This window comes from Garra rufa, chromosome 1 (assembly GCF_049309525.1).
Source record: "Garra rufa chromosome 1, GarRuf1.0, whole genome shotgun sequence".
NCBI lineage: Eukaryota > Metazoa > Chordata > Actinopteri > Cypriniformes > Cyprinidae > Garra > Garra rufa.
In genome coordinates, this window is record NC_133361.1 from 23,880,983 (window position 1) to 23,896,578 (window position 15,596).

Below are 15,596 nucleotides of genomic sequence, written 5' to 3' on the forward strand. Positions count from 1 at the left end.
CATACTGGAAAATGGTTTGTTTTCAGTACTGATTAACTCTTTGATTGTTTTTTTATGGTCTACTCTAGTCACAATATAGGCTCAACACTCAGTACACTTAGTATTACCAATATTATTATAATTATAAAACATTGAGCCATTAATTTCATAGGGGTGCCAGGCTCTCGCACAAACTTTTTAGAAGAGCATATTTTTGGTATAATGCTTTTGTGGAAAATAGGAGATTATGGCCCGGTTTCACAGACAGGGTTTAGACTAAACCAGGATTAGCAGATAGTTCAATTAGGATATTTAAGTAATTTTTATAAACATGCTTAGAAAAAAACATTACTGGTGTGCATCTTGAGACAAAACAAAGACACCAATATATTTTAAGATCAGTCAGTGCAAGTTTCTTTCAGTTCAAACAGCTCAGAGTTACATTTTAGTCTAGGACTAGGCTTAAGCCTTGTCTGTGAAACCGGGCCTATGTGACCAATTTCCTGGTAAACACAATATTATTGTTTTATTAATCTCTTGACAATCATTCATCCAACTTTTGCCTTCAGCAGAAGTGTCAGAGGTGGTGGAGAATGAAGCAGTGCAGGGAACTGCGAAACTAAAAAGTTACAGATCTTCAGAAGTTCAATTAATTAATTCATTTTCAATGAAAAAAACAGTACCTTAAAACCGCTGCAAACTTCTGTTAACCAGTTGATGATACTTTCTCCAAATGGTTTGAACGGGACAGAATAAGTAGCCTGAAATCAGTCAAAAACACACCTTGCTCATCTCTACATTTTCTAAGCTGGTGCTGTGCTGGTCGCAGCTAGCAGCAGAGAAGTGCTTAGGTTGTGGTTGGCTATTTTAGCTATTACCTTACCACAGTGTTATGATTATGACAGCAGTATGATGAATTTGTTTCAAATAAGGCTTATGTAATTACATTTTAATGGAACGTGAAGCCAAACTTTGACTTTTTTTTTCTTTGAATCAAGCACAGTAAGACCAGGAATGTGCTTTAAAGAAGTAAAAGGTCAATTCTTATTGTAATTGTTTTCTAAGTGTTTCCCAACCATGGTCCTTCAGTACCTTAACAGTACAGTATACGACAGTCTTCCATTTCTTACACCCATTTCAAAAGATGAGCCAGCTGAATCAGGTTTGATTAGGCAGACAGACAAAATATGTAGTGATAGGGGTATTTCAGGACCAGGGTTGATGTTGACACTCATCAAAATCAATTTTCCATTGTACACCTCTAGCTGGTTAATGCCCCCCATGGGTGAAGGAGAAAAACACAATTGATTAACGGTGTCAATTCCTGGGAGCCTCCTTATCGTTTAGCAGACGTGCCACTGGAGAGCGTTTAGCCTGAGGGCAAAGGGAGTAGGTTGGGGACACGCTCTGGGTCACAAGGGCCCCTCTGAGGCCCCATTGGACAAGTGATACAAAGAATGGCATGACAAGAACACATGAAGCTGTCCCTTCAGATTTAACAGGGTGGTGCTTCTCATAAGCTCTGCTATAAAGGAGACAGGTGAACCACAGAAGTTCTCAGTCTAACATGTTTTATAGTAACTAATCTGCAAAACAGCTGAAGATTTGATATGCTTTAAAGTAAAATTTATAGTTTTTTTAGGTTTACTGTGCAAAATGCGTTGATCTAGTGCAGGGGTCACCAGACTCGGTCCCGGAGGGCTTGTGTCCTGCAGAGTTTAGCTCCAACTCTTATTAAATACACCTGAAGCAGCTATCCAAGGTCTTATTAGGCATACTAGAAACTTTGAGGCAAGTTAGAGCTGAACTCTGCAGGACACTGGCCCTGGAGTTGGAGCCAAGTTCTGCAATAAATTCTTCCTCTAGGACAGTGGTAGGCAAGTGTAGTCCTACAGACCTGCTGTCCTGCAGAATTTAACTGCAGTCTTAATCAAACACACCTGAATAAGCTAATCAATGTCTTCATGATTACTCAGGCTATAAGCAGGTGAGATTTTTTTTTTCAGGGTTGGGACTAGACTCTGCAGGACAGCAGTTATCTAGGACCAAACTTGCCTGTAAAAGTGCAGCTGCCTCACATAGTCAAATCTACCCTTATATATCCAAGCTGAGGAAACAGGGCGGTCTCATGTCATTTTTGTATGGACCCCAATGGAATTCCCTCTCGACAAGTGTTTCTGCGCAGGTGTGTTTTTGTGTACTCGTGTACTCATGTTTGTGCAGTGGCACAAGTACTCCGGGGATAAGCAGCGGGATAACAGGATAATATCCTCAGGAGAAGACACTGTTTGTCATAGCTGACAAAGACCTTGATTAGCTTATTCAGGTGTGTTTGATTAGGGTTGGAGCTAAACTCTGTAGGAAAGTGGATCTCATGGTCCAGAGTTAAGTACCCCTGGTGTAAAGTAAGAGTAGCCAGCCCTCCTCCTGGAGGGCTACCTTCCTGCAGACTTCAGTTCCTACCCTTCTGCAATACACCTTCCTGTTTTTTTAAAGTAATCCTGAACACCTCGATGAGCTTGATCAGGTGTGTTTGGTTGGGGTTGAAGCTAAACTGCAGGAAAGTGGATCTCGAGGCCCAAACAGGTGCAGAGCAGGGAAGGGCAACTTTAGTCTTGGAGGACCACTGTCCTGCAGAGTTTAGCTCCAAACCATGTAGTGTAAAAATTGCCAGCCCTTCTGCAGACTTCAGTTACTACCCTTCTGCAACACATCCTTCTATTATTTTCAAGTAATCCTGAACACCTTAATTAGCTTGTTCAGGAGTGTTCGGTTAGGGTTGGAGGTCAGCTCTAAAGGAAACTGGACCTCGTAGTCCAGAGTTAAGTACCCCTGGTGTAGAGTAAGGGTAGCCAACCCTCCTTCTATAGGGATACCTTCCTACAGACTTCAGTTCCTACCCTTCTTCAACACACCTTCCTGTTTTTTCAAGTAAACCTGAACACCTTGATTGGCTTGTTCAGGAGTGTTTGACTAAGGTTGGAGATAAACTCTGCAGGAAAGTATATCTCGAGGTCCAGAGTGGTCTAGAGTGGTCCAGAGTGGCCACTGTCCTGCAGAGTTTAGCTCCAATCCTAATCAAACGCATCTGAACAAACAAATCAATGTCTTCCAGATCACTAGAAAGCTACAAACAGGAGTGTTTGATTAGGGTTGTAGCTAAACTCTACAGGACAGTGGTCCTCCAGGACCATAGTTGCCCATTTCTGGTGTAGAGCAAAGGGTAACCAACCTTTCTCCCTTCCTCTAGACTTCAGTTTTAAGTTTTCTTGAATAACTTGATTGTCTTGTTCAAGTGTGTTTTATTAGGGATGGAGCTAAACTCTGCAGGAAAGTTGATCTCAAGGTCCAGCGTTGTGGACCCATGTGTAGAATAAGGGTAACCAACCCATTTCTGGAGGGCTACCTTCCTGCAAACTTCAGTTCCTACTCTTCTGAAACACACCTTCCTGTTATTTTAAAGTAATCCTGAACACCCTGATTAGCTTGTACAGGTGTATTTGATTAGGGTTGGAGCTGAACTCTGCAGGATGGTTGCCCTCCAAGATCAGGATTGGTTACTACGCAGGATCTTTCCAACAATAAAACACCTAAATCTGATATAAAATGTATAAACAGCATGTTAAATATGTTCAGTTAACATCATCATTTGTAATTTTTGCTTAATCCAGAATTTCATTCTCTGGTTTTAGTTTCTCAGACTTCATGGAGGGTCAACACCACTACGACTCAAGTTTCAGCACCCTCCTCAGAAACAGCCTGCCCTCCTCTAACCTGACAGCCAATTTAGTCAACACGACGAACGCTTTCAGTGTGTTTGGAGGGTGCGACCACATGGTGAGTGGTATCATTTTTGACCTAACTATGCAATCCTTCAATGTGATCATAGGAATACCAGCCAACATCCTGGTCATCGCAAACCTAATAAACACCCGGAAGGAACCTTTAACCTCTGACATCTACCTGGGCTGCCTGGCCTTCATGGATGCCTACTTTGGATTCATGACAATCATAGCTTTTCTCAATCTCTACCACTGGAGGAGTGCTATGGGTTGGATGGCATTGAAGTTCTCCTATGGTGTGAAGGACACCAGTGGGCCACTCTTCCTCTCCTGCGTCTGTCTGGATCGCTTTATAGCCGTTCTCTTTCCCATCGCATTCGGACAGTTGAAGGACATCAAATACAGGATCGGCCTGACCATCGTAGTTTGGCTGCTCACTTTTGCTTATGCTTCGGCTAAAACTGTTGGTGGCTTACCAAACTTTGAGAAGGTTTTCACTGGTGAGGTCTTATTTGCTTTCACCTGGATGGTTGTGTGTAATGTGGCCATCCTCTGGGCTCTGAAACGCTCACGAGGCGCTGGCAAAGATGAGATGAATCCTATGAAAAGAAAGGCCTTTAAGATGGTGTTGTCTATCTTGATCATAATCATAAGCAACTATCTCCCTCCAGTGGCTTTGTTCCCCTTTGAAGACCATTACCCATGTGAGGTCTTCAGCTGCTATGTGCAGCCAGTATGTTTTGCCTTTGTAAACATCAGCAGCACTATCCAGCCTTTGACATACTTGACCCGCTTAGAGAAAGTGCCATTCTTGCCAGAATCTTGTGTGAAGAAGTTATGCTGCAAGGAAAAGGACAAGCCCTCGAAGGAATGATGTCTCATCTAAAATATGTTATTGAAATTATTTAACATGCTACTGTTGTAGTAACTGAATTTCCATAGTTCAACAGTTTGCTACATAAACTTATGTGTAATCATAGAATCTATTATAAATTGAACTTGAATATTTGTAGCAAAATATATACTGTACTGGAGGTTTTAGACTCTTGTTGATGAACTGTAACAGAACTTATTCAACCCAATCTATATGCAATTATACATAGTTTAACTTTCTAAGCATTAATGCATTACTATACATTATATATTACAACAGAATTGCATCATTGAATCACTATTTTCTCGTCTCTAACTGTAAAGCTGCTTTGAAACAATCTGTACTACATAAATTGCTATATAAATAGAGGTGACTGTGAATAAACCTGAATAGAACATTCAAAGGTTTATGTGAAGACTTGTGGCGCCACCATGTGTAGCAAAAATGAGCAAAGTTCTCATAGAAAGTTGTTTGTAATGACCTCAGAAATAAATCTATTTATTCAAACGTTTGTTATTTGTCATCTCCAATCATTTTTATCCTTACACTGAATAAACCTAAGTTAAAATGTGATCCCAAAAGGCAGTGTTGGCTCTAACTTACAACAAGTGCATCCAGTGGCTGCAGGTTTGTGTTGGTGCAGGAGTTATCACTGGGGTTCAGCAAAGTTTACAATTGGCCACAATCCTCTACCAGGTGGGTTAAGATCTGAATGAAATTAATCAATGCAACATTACCAAATCAGAGTAGGATTTTTTTGTATATTGGTGTAATTGTATGGAATGCATGGGACAGAGTTCAAGTTCAGATGTACAATTTTGTAATGAACCAAGCAAATTATAGACCCAGTTATGTATTTTTGGTTGTGTTGTGATTCAGGTGTCTTTGATCAAAGTTGGCGTTGAACTCTGCAGGATAGTGGTGGAGCTGCTTGTGAAATCACATGCTGTTAAGGTAGTACATTTGATGAAAAAATTCACAACTATTGAAAAATTGTTCTATAATGTATATGTACTACATCAACCATGTTGTCATTGTCATGTGGTTTACTGTGTCACCTCACTACCTTTTAACAACACTTCCGTGGCCTCATGGGATGGTAAAGTGCACACTTTAGAATTTTATTGGACGTAATAGGTCTTTTTTTTTTTTGTCCACCATTTTATGAATTTATACACTATATAGTAAGGACATAGGCATATTTGGATGCAGTTTGGTTCTCCAGGAGCAGGTTGAAGACCTCTGTGTTAACAAATAGGTTTCCATTGGTATTTAATAACTCTTTGAATTTTCACATGGACACAACCTACAGCTGTAATGTTGTAGCCAAGAAAAAGGGTCACTAATTGGATCATTGAACAAGTATTTTTGGCGAAAAGAACAAAAGTTTCAAATCCAAAATACCAGACTACTGCTATTTTTAAACAAGTGTAAGACTTGTGTCAGAGAAGAATTATTAGACATTATTAGAGTAGCAGCTAAAAAACACATCTGAAAGTGTTTTTGATTGTGTACTCAGAGGACATACTAGAGAAAATGTCTAGTCTTCACCAATTTTGAAAAATCACAGGCTCAAAAATAAAGGGAACGTAGTGTCTTAACAAAACACTCTGTTGCAAACCGGACTCTCCTGTTTTGTCTTTGTAAAATATGTGCACACACCTAGATTTTATTTTATTTTTTTACAGCTGCATAGGTTTTTACAACATTAGTTGTCCCTCTCACCTTGGCCACATACAAGCTCATCTTTATGGAACCCAGACATATACTACAGTTGATGTCAAAAGTTTACATACACCTTGCAGAATCTGCATAATGTTATGTTTTATTTAGTACTGACCTGAATAAGTTATTTCACATAAAAGACCTTTACAGTTAGTCCACAAGAGAAAATAATAGTTGAATTTATAAAGATCGCCCCGTTCAAAAGTTTACATACACTTGATTCTTAATACTGTGTTGCTACCTGAATCATCCACAGCGGTTTTTTTTGTTTGTTTGTTTGTTTGTTTGTTTGTTTTGTTTAGTGATAGTTGTTCATGAGTCCCTTGTTTGTCCTGAACAGTTCCATTTCCTTCTGAAGCATCTGTGAGTGTTTAAATCTTCTGTTAATAGTTGCATATGAGTCCCTCAGTGTGAAAGGATGGATCTCAAAATTATGCAGTCATTGTTGGAAAGGGTTCAAATACACAAAAATGATGAAAAACCAAAGAATTTGTGGGACCTAATGGATTTTTCTGAAGAACAGTGGGTAGTTTAACTTTTTTTTTGTTTTTTTAATTGAATGACGACTAACTGTAATAATGATAATATTAACATGCTAGTGTTTCATAGGAATAGTGCGTCACAAAGGCACAAAACATTGGCACCTAGTCCTGATGAAGGATCATTCTCTGCTTTGAAAACGGCACCTGTACAGGTATGCAGTTTTGTGTATTTTTGGAGCGCCCTTAAAGGGATAGTTCACCCAAAAATGAAAATTTGATGTTTATCTGCTTACCCCCAATGCATCCAAGATGTAGGTGACTTTGTTTCCTCAGAAAAATACAAACGAAGATTTTTAATGAAAACCGGTGCAGTCTGCCAGCCTTATCATGGACGTGGATGGGCACCAAACCTTTAAAAGTAAACAAAAACATGCACAGACAAATCCAAATTACACCCTGCGGCTCGTGACGATACATTGATGTCCTAAGACACGAAACGATCGGTTTTTGCGAGAAACTGAACAGTATTTATATAATTTTTTACCTTTGATACACAGCCACGTCCATCTGTCATGAGCACGAGTTTGGCTTCAGTCACGTCACATGTGCACGCGCTTCTGGCGTAGAAACAATTTTTTAGGGTAAATAAATATATAAACAAACCTACATACATTTGCTTTAAAACGTGGATGTTTGTTGAACTGCAAGCAATGGAGCATGTCGAAAAGTTACGCTAAAGTAGTACTCTAATCGCTAAAAAGTGACGCAAGCAGTCATGACCAAGTGTCAGGGTTGCCAAGTGCGGAATTTGCTACAAAACCATTGCAGCGGGGTGATGGTGTGACATATTGCATACATTATATTTGTCTGAAATACTTGCACTGAAATATTTTATATTCTACAAATGATAAAACTGCAGTAGGTGTTAAGTTTTGTCAAGGAGGGTCACTGTTAAGGAGTTTATGATCACAGCAATATATTGGTTTTCAACAATGACTGTAAAATATGTACTTTAGATATAGGAATTGCATATTTTGAGTTATTTGGGATATGGTCATTGGGCTATTTCTGAGTGGTATTGGTCATGTTTTGTTACCCAGACCTAGCAACCCTGCCAAAGTTGGGAGGGATAACATGTTGGTTTATTCACAAGAAAAAGTAATGAAGTTGTTGTGGTGTTCACAGTTTATAAATAGTTTCATACTGCATGCATGTACTGTAAAGACAATCAGTGAAACAGAATTAGACACTGCAATCCCTGTTAAAACAACAACAACAACAACAATAGAAACTATTACAGAAATTCTAATGGTTTTCACTACAAATGCATTACAAAGCATCAAAGTTTAACCACGAAAACAATTAAAAATTATTTCCTGTAGTGTGTTTTGGGACATATTCCATTAGGATTTAGCGGTTTAAACAAGCCACCAATAGAAGGCGGCCAATTACCAGTAAAGACCAATAGGCACCATGAGATTTTGCATTAAAACCAGTACAATTCCCATTATAACCAGTAAAACAATTACAAATTCTGTGACCGCTTCTGTTGTTTTTTTCAGCAGGGATTATTTGAATGTTTTTATTAGCAGTGAGGGTTAAGTTTACACACAGGCACAGTAAGAGAACTGCCTTGGGCTACTTTGCACAACACTGATTCAGTTGAACCTGTTACTCTTTTCATGTGAGCATTAATACGTTTGTAGTGTACTTAGAGGTTCTATGCATTATATACTATGCATATACAGTATTACCTGATTGCTTTAGCTCAGTAAAACTAGTATGACACTCAATCCCACAATCAGGGGTTGATTTCAGTGATGAGATGGATAAACTGCATAGTAAATTGCTTTAGCGTCTGTCAAAATAGATTTCTGCCCTATTTTAGATTATACTTTCATGTAGACACCTTCACAGGCTTGGAGAGAATAAACAAAGGATGCTTGCCTTGCGTGTAGAAGTATGGTAATATCTTTTCTGTGAAGGCTTGTTTAAAAGTGTATATGATTTCTTGACATGATGGGTTTGAAAATATCACTTCTCCTCTGTCCCAGTTCAGCTGAACCAAGACCCTCTGCAGTTTCTTCTCCACTTTCAGAGCAGTCGGGGGTGATGCCATAGCCCTGTATTGTCCATCCCGTAGGCAGATGGTCCAGAAGCCATTCTCTGGTCTCGCAGGTACTTCCTGATCTCTCTTCACACGCTCACTGGCCAAGCCCAGAATCCAGTCCTCATTGTCACCAACCTCAATCTCCCAGCTGTGGCTTGCGGAGCCAAAAGCAGTACAGCCTAGCACTTCTGCACTCATGTGGAAACGCTCAGGGTTACTGGGGAGACCTTGGTTTGGGGTGCTATAGCGAAGACTGGTCAGGTCTTCTGAAAGCGTCAAGCAAGGGTGGGCTGTGTTTGGGTCAAGAATTACTGGACCTGAAGAACAGACCAGACATTCAAAACATACTCTAAAAATAACTGGATAACTAGTCAGCCAATTTTACATCAGATGACAAGTGCTATATTGTTGGACAATTTCAGTTGTAAAATAAGTGAATTGTGGGTATTTGTACATGCTTGCTTTTGTGTAAGGTTAAATTCAATTTGCTCTCTCAGAAAGAAGGTACAAAAGCTTTTTACTGTGGTATTATAATTTTAAAAGATGCACTTTGTACCTTTTTTACTTCTAAAGGGTGCATGTTGGTATCCCAAAATACATATTAGTATCTAATGTGTATATATTAGTGCCTAAATGGTACATATTAGTGTCTTTTAAATGTGACAGCTTTACTGAGGATGAGGAAGAAGAGCCTTTTAAAACCTAGTTTTCTCTTTAGTATTGACATTATCAAAACCAGGATTTAGCTGTGTTAAAACTGCCATTGTGAAACTGGACAATAATATACTAACACTTGGGTAATAAAATGCTCTACACGTCAATTTGCTTTTATTTGTCTTTTACAGTTAACTAGTTTGAACTATTTGAATAAAAGTCTTTTTCTAAGTTTGTTTGATGATAATTTAAAGCCTTCATTCTCTGAGCAATTTTATTGCAGTTTTATTGAATTATATCTGTTAATTTTAACCAAATTTCAATAAACATCATGCAGTACTACCAGGTTTTTCTTTTATGCCAAAAAAACATTAGGATATTAAGTAAAAACCAAGTTTTATGAAGATGTTTTGTACATTTTCTACCGTAAATATATCAAAATGTAATTTTTGATTAGTAATATGCATCGCTAAGAATTTCATTTGGACAACTTTAAAGGTGATTTTCTCAATATTTAGAATTTTTTTGCACCCTCAGATTCCAGTTTTTCAAATAGTGTCTTGCCAAGTATCTTAGCCAAGTATTGTCCTATCCTAACAAACCATACATCAATGGAAAGCTTTTTTTTATTCAAAAAAATTTATCTTATGACTGGTCCAGGGTCGCATGTATGCTATTTCTATCAATGTCCTTTCTGTACATTAAAGAGACACTTACTGTAAGGTGCAACTTCCTGCATTTTCTCCCAGACCTTGTACTTTAGATTCCCAAGATGCATAGACTCATCCAACAAAGATTCAGACATGCTTTCTGAATCCTGCAATGTACTCCACGTTCTGCAAACATTTTATAGAGTAAGATCAAGCACTGGTTTTGCCTCAAACTCGCCATTTTCCAAACTTACATTAATGCAAAATTCTTAATTATATAAAAATTACAGAATTTCTTACAAATATACACTGCCCTCCAAAAGTTTGGTTTTTGACAATATTGGCATGAATCCTTTTTAATTTGATAATTTTGCACTGATAAGGGACAACAAAAACTACAAAAACATATTTCATTACATAAACAGTTTATACATTGAAAAAACTTAAATTTTCAATTCATCAAAACATCCACCATTAGCAGCTATTACAGCTCTGCGTAATCTGGGCATCCAAGCTGAGAGTTTATTCAAACATTGACTTGATATATTACTCCAAGCCTTCTGAAGGATTGCCCAAAGATGATTCACACTATGCTGATATGGCCAAAACCACACTTTGCCAGGGGTGTTTCCAAACTTTTATATAATCATCAAATGATCTCAGTTTTTATTCAAGACAAACCATATTTATAACCCAGTGTTTTTCTAATATTTGATGTATTTATTAAAGGGATAGTTCACCCAAAAATGAAAATTACCCTATGATTTACTCACCCTCAAGCCATCCTAGGTGTACATGAATTTCTTCTTTCAGACAAATACAGTCAAAGTTATATAAAACAATGCCCTGGCTCTTCCAAGATTTATAATGGAAGTGAATGGGTGTTGATTCTTTTAAGTCCAATAAAGTGTGTCTATCCATCATAAAAAGTACTCCACGCAGCTGCAGTGGGTCAATTAAGGCCTTCTAATCAATGTGTTTGTGTAAGAAAAATATCCATATTTAAAATGTATAAACTAATCTCTCACGTTTGCAATAAAGTGGCGTTCCAGCGGATGACGTACACTTAAAAATAAAGGTGTTTTAAAAGGTTCTTCACAGCGATGCCATAGAAGAACCATTTTTTGGTTCCACAAAGAACTATTCAGTCAAAGGTTCTTTAAAGAACCATCTCTTTCTTACCTTTTCATAATCTGAAGAACCTTCTTTCTCCAATAAGAACCTTTTGTGAAACAGAAAGGTTCTTCAGATGTTAAGTTCTTTATAGAACCATTTAGACAAAAAGGTTCTTCTATGGCATCGTGAAGCACTTTTATTTTTAAGAGCTCCGATAAGAATAGGCTAGTCTAGCTAAAACCAAGTTTTGTTTACAGAAAAGGAAAACAGTCTCCCCTTGGCTTATATCCTATAACATTTTTCTTTACAAATCCTTGTTTTGTACTTTTATTTTGTGACCGTTTGCTTTTCTGTCTCCTCTTCACTTCCGTGTTCATCACTTCTCACCAGAGTTTATGCTACTTCTACATCCTATGTCTGCTGAAATCCCACTCTCTCATGAACGCACCTGCCACAAGCTAGAAAGCTAGAAATTACCGTTTATAAAGTTGTAAATATGAATATTTTTTTATCACAAATGCGTCGATTTGCTTTAGAAGGCCTTTATTCACCCCCTAAAGCTGTGTGGAGTACTTTTTATGATGGACGGATGCAGTTTTTTGGGCTTCCGAATCATGAAATCAGCGATTCAAATGAGACAAAGAATATATTTTTGTTTGTATATGGTTAGAAAAATAAAACAAACTTAAGAATTGATAAACAAAAATGGTTCACGGTGTCAGTGTCACACATTATAAGTTGCGACCAACCAGTTCAGAAGTATCAGTATCAGTAAGAATAACACAAACTAACCAAAATAAAGACATTGATATACTTACCCGTCTATGATAGCTTTAAAATTCTGTAAAAGATTAACACAAAGTCTGACTCAGTGAATGAACGAGAACATGTTATCTTAACAGATGTCAGTATTCTCACCTGCAGCAATGTTAAAGCTTCAGCGTTTATGCTTTGCTCCATCGTCCTGATCATGTCTGTGAGAGACAATATCCTCCGTGCGTTATCATCATCTCTGTTCTTCACAGCCGTGACCCTGCGCTCTTCCTCCTCCTTCAGAACCGATAACCTGCGCTTTTCCTCCTCGTAAAGAAACTGATGGAGCTTGAGAAACTCATCCTTCATTTGTCTCTTAACCCGCTGGGCCTGATTCTAAGATAAATAATTGATATTGAGGAAAGCCACTGACTGACCATTTGGCGAAAGCATTATCTGATTAAATATTATATACCTTAATGTGCTCCAAAGTAATTGCTGAAGATTGTCTTGCTTTATTGAATACCTCCAGCTTATGTTCCAGCGCCTTCATGGCAGCAGACATTTTATCCTGTAAATTAAATATTGTTTTTAAAACAAACATTTCCTTAATGTGTGTAAAACAGGGCTTCAGGAAAAAAAATTTTTTAGACATCAACTGGCATCAGCATTGGAAGTGTGTGTCACACAAAAGTGATCATGTAAATTAAATTAATAAATTAAAATGATAATGAATTGAATTAATAATAAAAGAGAAATTGTTATTATAGTTAACTAATTCTAAAACTAGAAACATAACTTGTTACTTGAAATAAAAAATGTATTGCTAAAAATAACATTTGAACTTATTTGTATAGAGAGAGCAGTAAAAATTAATAAAATAAAATTAAAATGTTCATTAAAAAAACTAGCTTACATTAAAAAGAGAAAATGTTATTGTTACTAAAAATAACATTTGAACTTTAATATATTATAGATGGAGAGAGAAAGGAAAATATAAAAATAAAATGTTACAGAAATACAAAAATAACATTTGAACTTAATGTAGTATTTAGAGAGAGAGAGAGTAAGTAATTAAGTAACATTAAGTAATAAAAAATAGAAATTAGGTTAAAAACTTTAGCTAAAATAAAAATGTAAAAGAGAAATAAAAAAGATAAAATGTTTTTTTTTTACTAAAAATAACATTTGAACTTAATATATTATAGAGAGAGAGAGAGCAAAAGATAAAATTTAAAATTAAGTTAAAGAAATCTTAAATCTTAAAAATAAAGCTAAAATTAAATGAAAAAGGACAATAAATGAAATGTTATTGGTACTTCAAAATAACATTTGAACTTAATATATTAGAGAGAGAGAGAAAGGAAAATATAAAAATTATATGTTATTCATACAAAAATAACATTTGAACTTAATATAGTATTTATAGAGAGAGAGCAAAAAATTAAATTAAGTTTTAAAAAATGTAAATTAATTAAAACAATCTTAAATCTTAAAAATAAACGTAAAATTATATGAAAAAGGAAAATATAAAAATAAAATGTAAATATAGTATATATAAAGGGAGCAATAAAAAATACAATTAAATAAAAAATACGTTAATGTAAATTAAGTTTAAAAACATTAGTTAAAACTATAACATGAGCTAAATAAAATGTAATACATTTACATGAGCAAAAAAAACAATTAAATAAAAACTAAGTTAAAAAATAAAAATAATTTAAAAAAAGCTCAAATTAAAATGAAAAAGGGAAATATAAAAATAAAATATTATTGATACTAAAAATAACATTTGAACTTAACTTAAGTAATATCATGGTTCTTTAATTCTTTTAATGCTTTAGTTCATTTAATTTTCATCAAAATTGAATTGGTTGCACACCTTTTTATGTTAACAACAAAAGATTTGGTAAGTTTTTTTCTCTTCCCTTTTAAAAGCGAATATGTTTCTATATTTTGCCATCCAAACTATGCCTGAATAGCTGCATTTACATTCAGCATGCTTTTTTCAGAACAGAATTACAACCAACCAGAAGAGAACAGGTGCAGAAGAACTACAACCAAATGAAGCCTCTGTTTTTCAACACACTTCAGCATTACCCCAATCCAGCCATGCAAGTATTCTTTGATAGATTTATGTCACATTTTGGATGAAGCTTATCCCATTTTCCCAGAATACAATAGGACGCATATGCCACAATGGAAGCCTGAAGTAGGGGAATGCAGAAGGTGTTGTTTGAAAGCCTGCCATGATCTTTTTGGCCGAACACGCTGAGATAATGTCAAAGCGAACTTGATAAACCGCATTCTTGTTCTCTGCCGCTGTAAATCAGTAACAGCGGCATTGAGCATGACACAATGTAACACAGTTTTGTCAAAACAATGCCGCACTGTCAAACTCTACCTTACAGTCCAGAGCCGCCTCTTCCGTGGGAGAACAGTCGTGACCTTTGTGCATTTTTGAGGCTTGGCACACCACACAGATGGGCTCCTGATCCACCAAACAGAAGAGTTTGAGCTTTTCCCCATGTCTCCAGCACAGGATGTTTGATCCAGATGCACTGCCCTGGCCCCTGCCCAGCAGAAACGCTTCACACAGGTTTTTGAGGGCCCGGTTTGAAGGGGGGCTTTTCTTGGAGGCTTTTCTCCTACAGACGGGGCAGCTACGAAGGATTGCGCTGTTCCAGAAGTGCTCCAGACAGCTCCTGCAGAAACTGTGGCTGCACGGCAAAAGCACCGGATCCTGGAAGATCTCGCAGCAGACGGGACACGAGAGGTCCTCTTCGGGAAGGCTCGCAGACATGTTCTCTAGCAGGTACTGGGGTTTTAACAGGAGGGATTGTAGGCTGTTGTTGTTGGGTTTGCAGGTGTTCTCATTCTCCAGTCTGTCTTGACATGCATCAGTAGAGAAGGAGGGGACTAAGCACACTGAACTAGTTAAACTAGAAGTCATGTGTTAAGAATGATGTCAAGAGCCGATGCTAGTTGATCCACATCCTTCAGCGAGTTCACACAGTCTGATTTGAATAGTAGGTGTGGTTTCTTCCCATAGATCACATTAAATATGTTGTTAATAGATAATGTGTGTACATGTAAATAAGCACATGCAAATCTCATTATGGTAATGCAAACAGTCATTTTAATTGTTGGCATTGTATAATTCTCATATATCATGGTGAGCTGTTTCATTTATGCTAATTAAAATTATAACAGGAATTAATCTACTGTACATGAAAAAAGGCAAAATGCCAAATAATTAACACGCTATTTATTTAGTTAAGTAAGTAAACTGTGGTGACCTGAAGTTGTCAAATATCTGTATTTACTTTCTAAATGAAGATTTGTTTAATGTGCAGCTATAAAATTACAGAAATATTAGGGATGCACCGAATGTTCGGCAACCGAAATTATTTGTCTGAAATTAGCAAAAAATAAATAAATCTCAGAATAAATTATACTGAGCAATGACGT

General features: G+C 36.8%; 2 protein-coding genes across 2 annotated transcripts; one reads left to right on the plus strand and one right to left on the minus strand.

Annotated features, from left to right (window-relative positions):
- The first annotated feature begins 3,684 nt into the window (after positions 1-3,684).
- LOC141326682 (G-protein coupled receptor 183-like) lies at positions 3,685-4,635 on the plus strand. Its single transcript, XM_073835295.1, has one exon. The coding sequence runs from the start codon at positions 3,685-3,687 to the stop codon at positions 4,633-4,635; it is 951 nt and encodes a 316-aa protein (XP_073691396.1).
- A 3,387-nt stretch (positions 4,636-8,022) lies between these two features.
- LOC141332637 (zinc-binding protein A33) lies at positions 8,023-15,048 on the minus strand. The gene is made up of 6 exons (XM_073837675.1): positions 14,530-15,048; positions 12,601-12,696; positions 12,291-12,521; positions 12,191-12,213; positions 10,324-10,442; positions 8,023-9,269 (listed from the first exon to the last, which is right to left on the minus strand). Exons 1-6 carry the CDS (start codon positions 14,926-14,928, stop codon positions 8,740-8,742), a joined length of 1,398 nt encoding a protein of 465 aa, XP_073693776.1. The 5' UTR covers positions 14,929-15,048; the 3' UTR covers positions 8,023-8,739.
- Between the last annotated feature and the right edge of the window lie 548 nt (positions 15,049-15,596).

Coding starts and splice junctions, on each gene's coding strand:
- LOC141332637 (XM_073837675.1), bottom strand. CDS start 14,928: ATGTCTGCGAGCCTTCCCGAAGAGGACCTCTCGTGTCCCGTCTGCTGC. Junction 12,697..14,529: donor AGGCGGCTCTGGACTGTAAG/GTAGAGTTTGAC, acceptor TTTAATTTACAG/GATAAAATGTCTGCTGCCAT. Junction 10,443..12,190: donor TTTAAAGCTATCATAGACGG/GTAAGTATATCA, acceptor AAATGTTTGCAG/AACGTGGAGTACATTGCAGG.
- LOC141326682 (XM_073835295.1), top strand. CDS start 3,685: ATGGAGGGTCAACACCACTACGACTCAAGTTTCAGCACCCTCCTCAGA.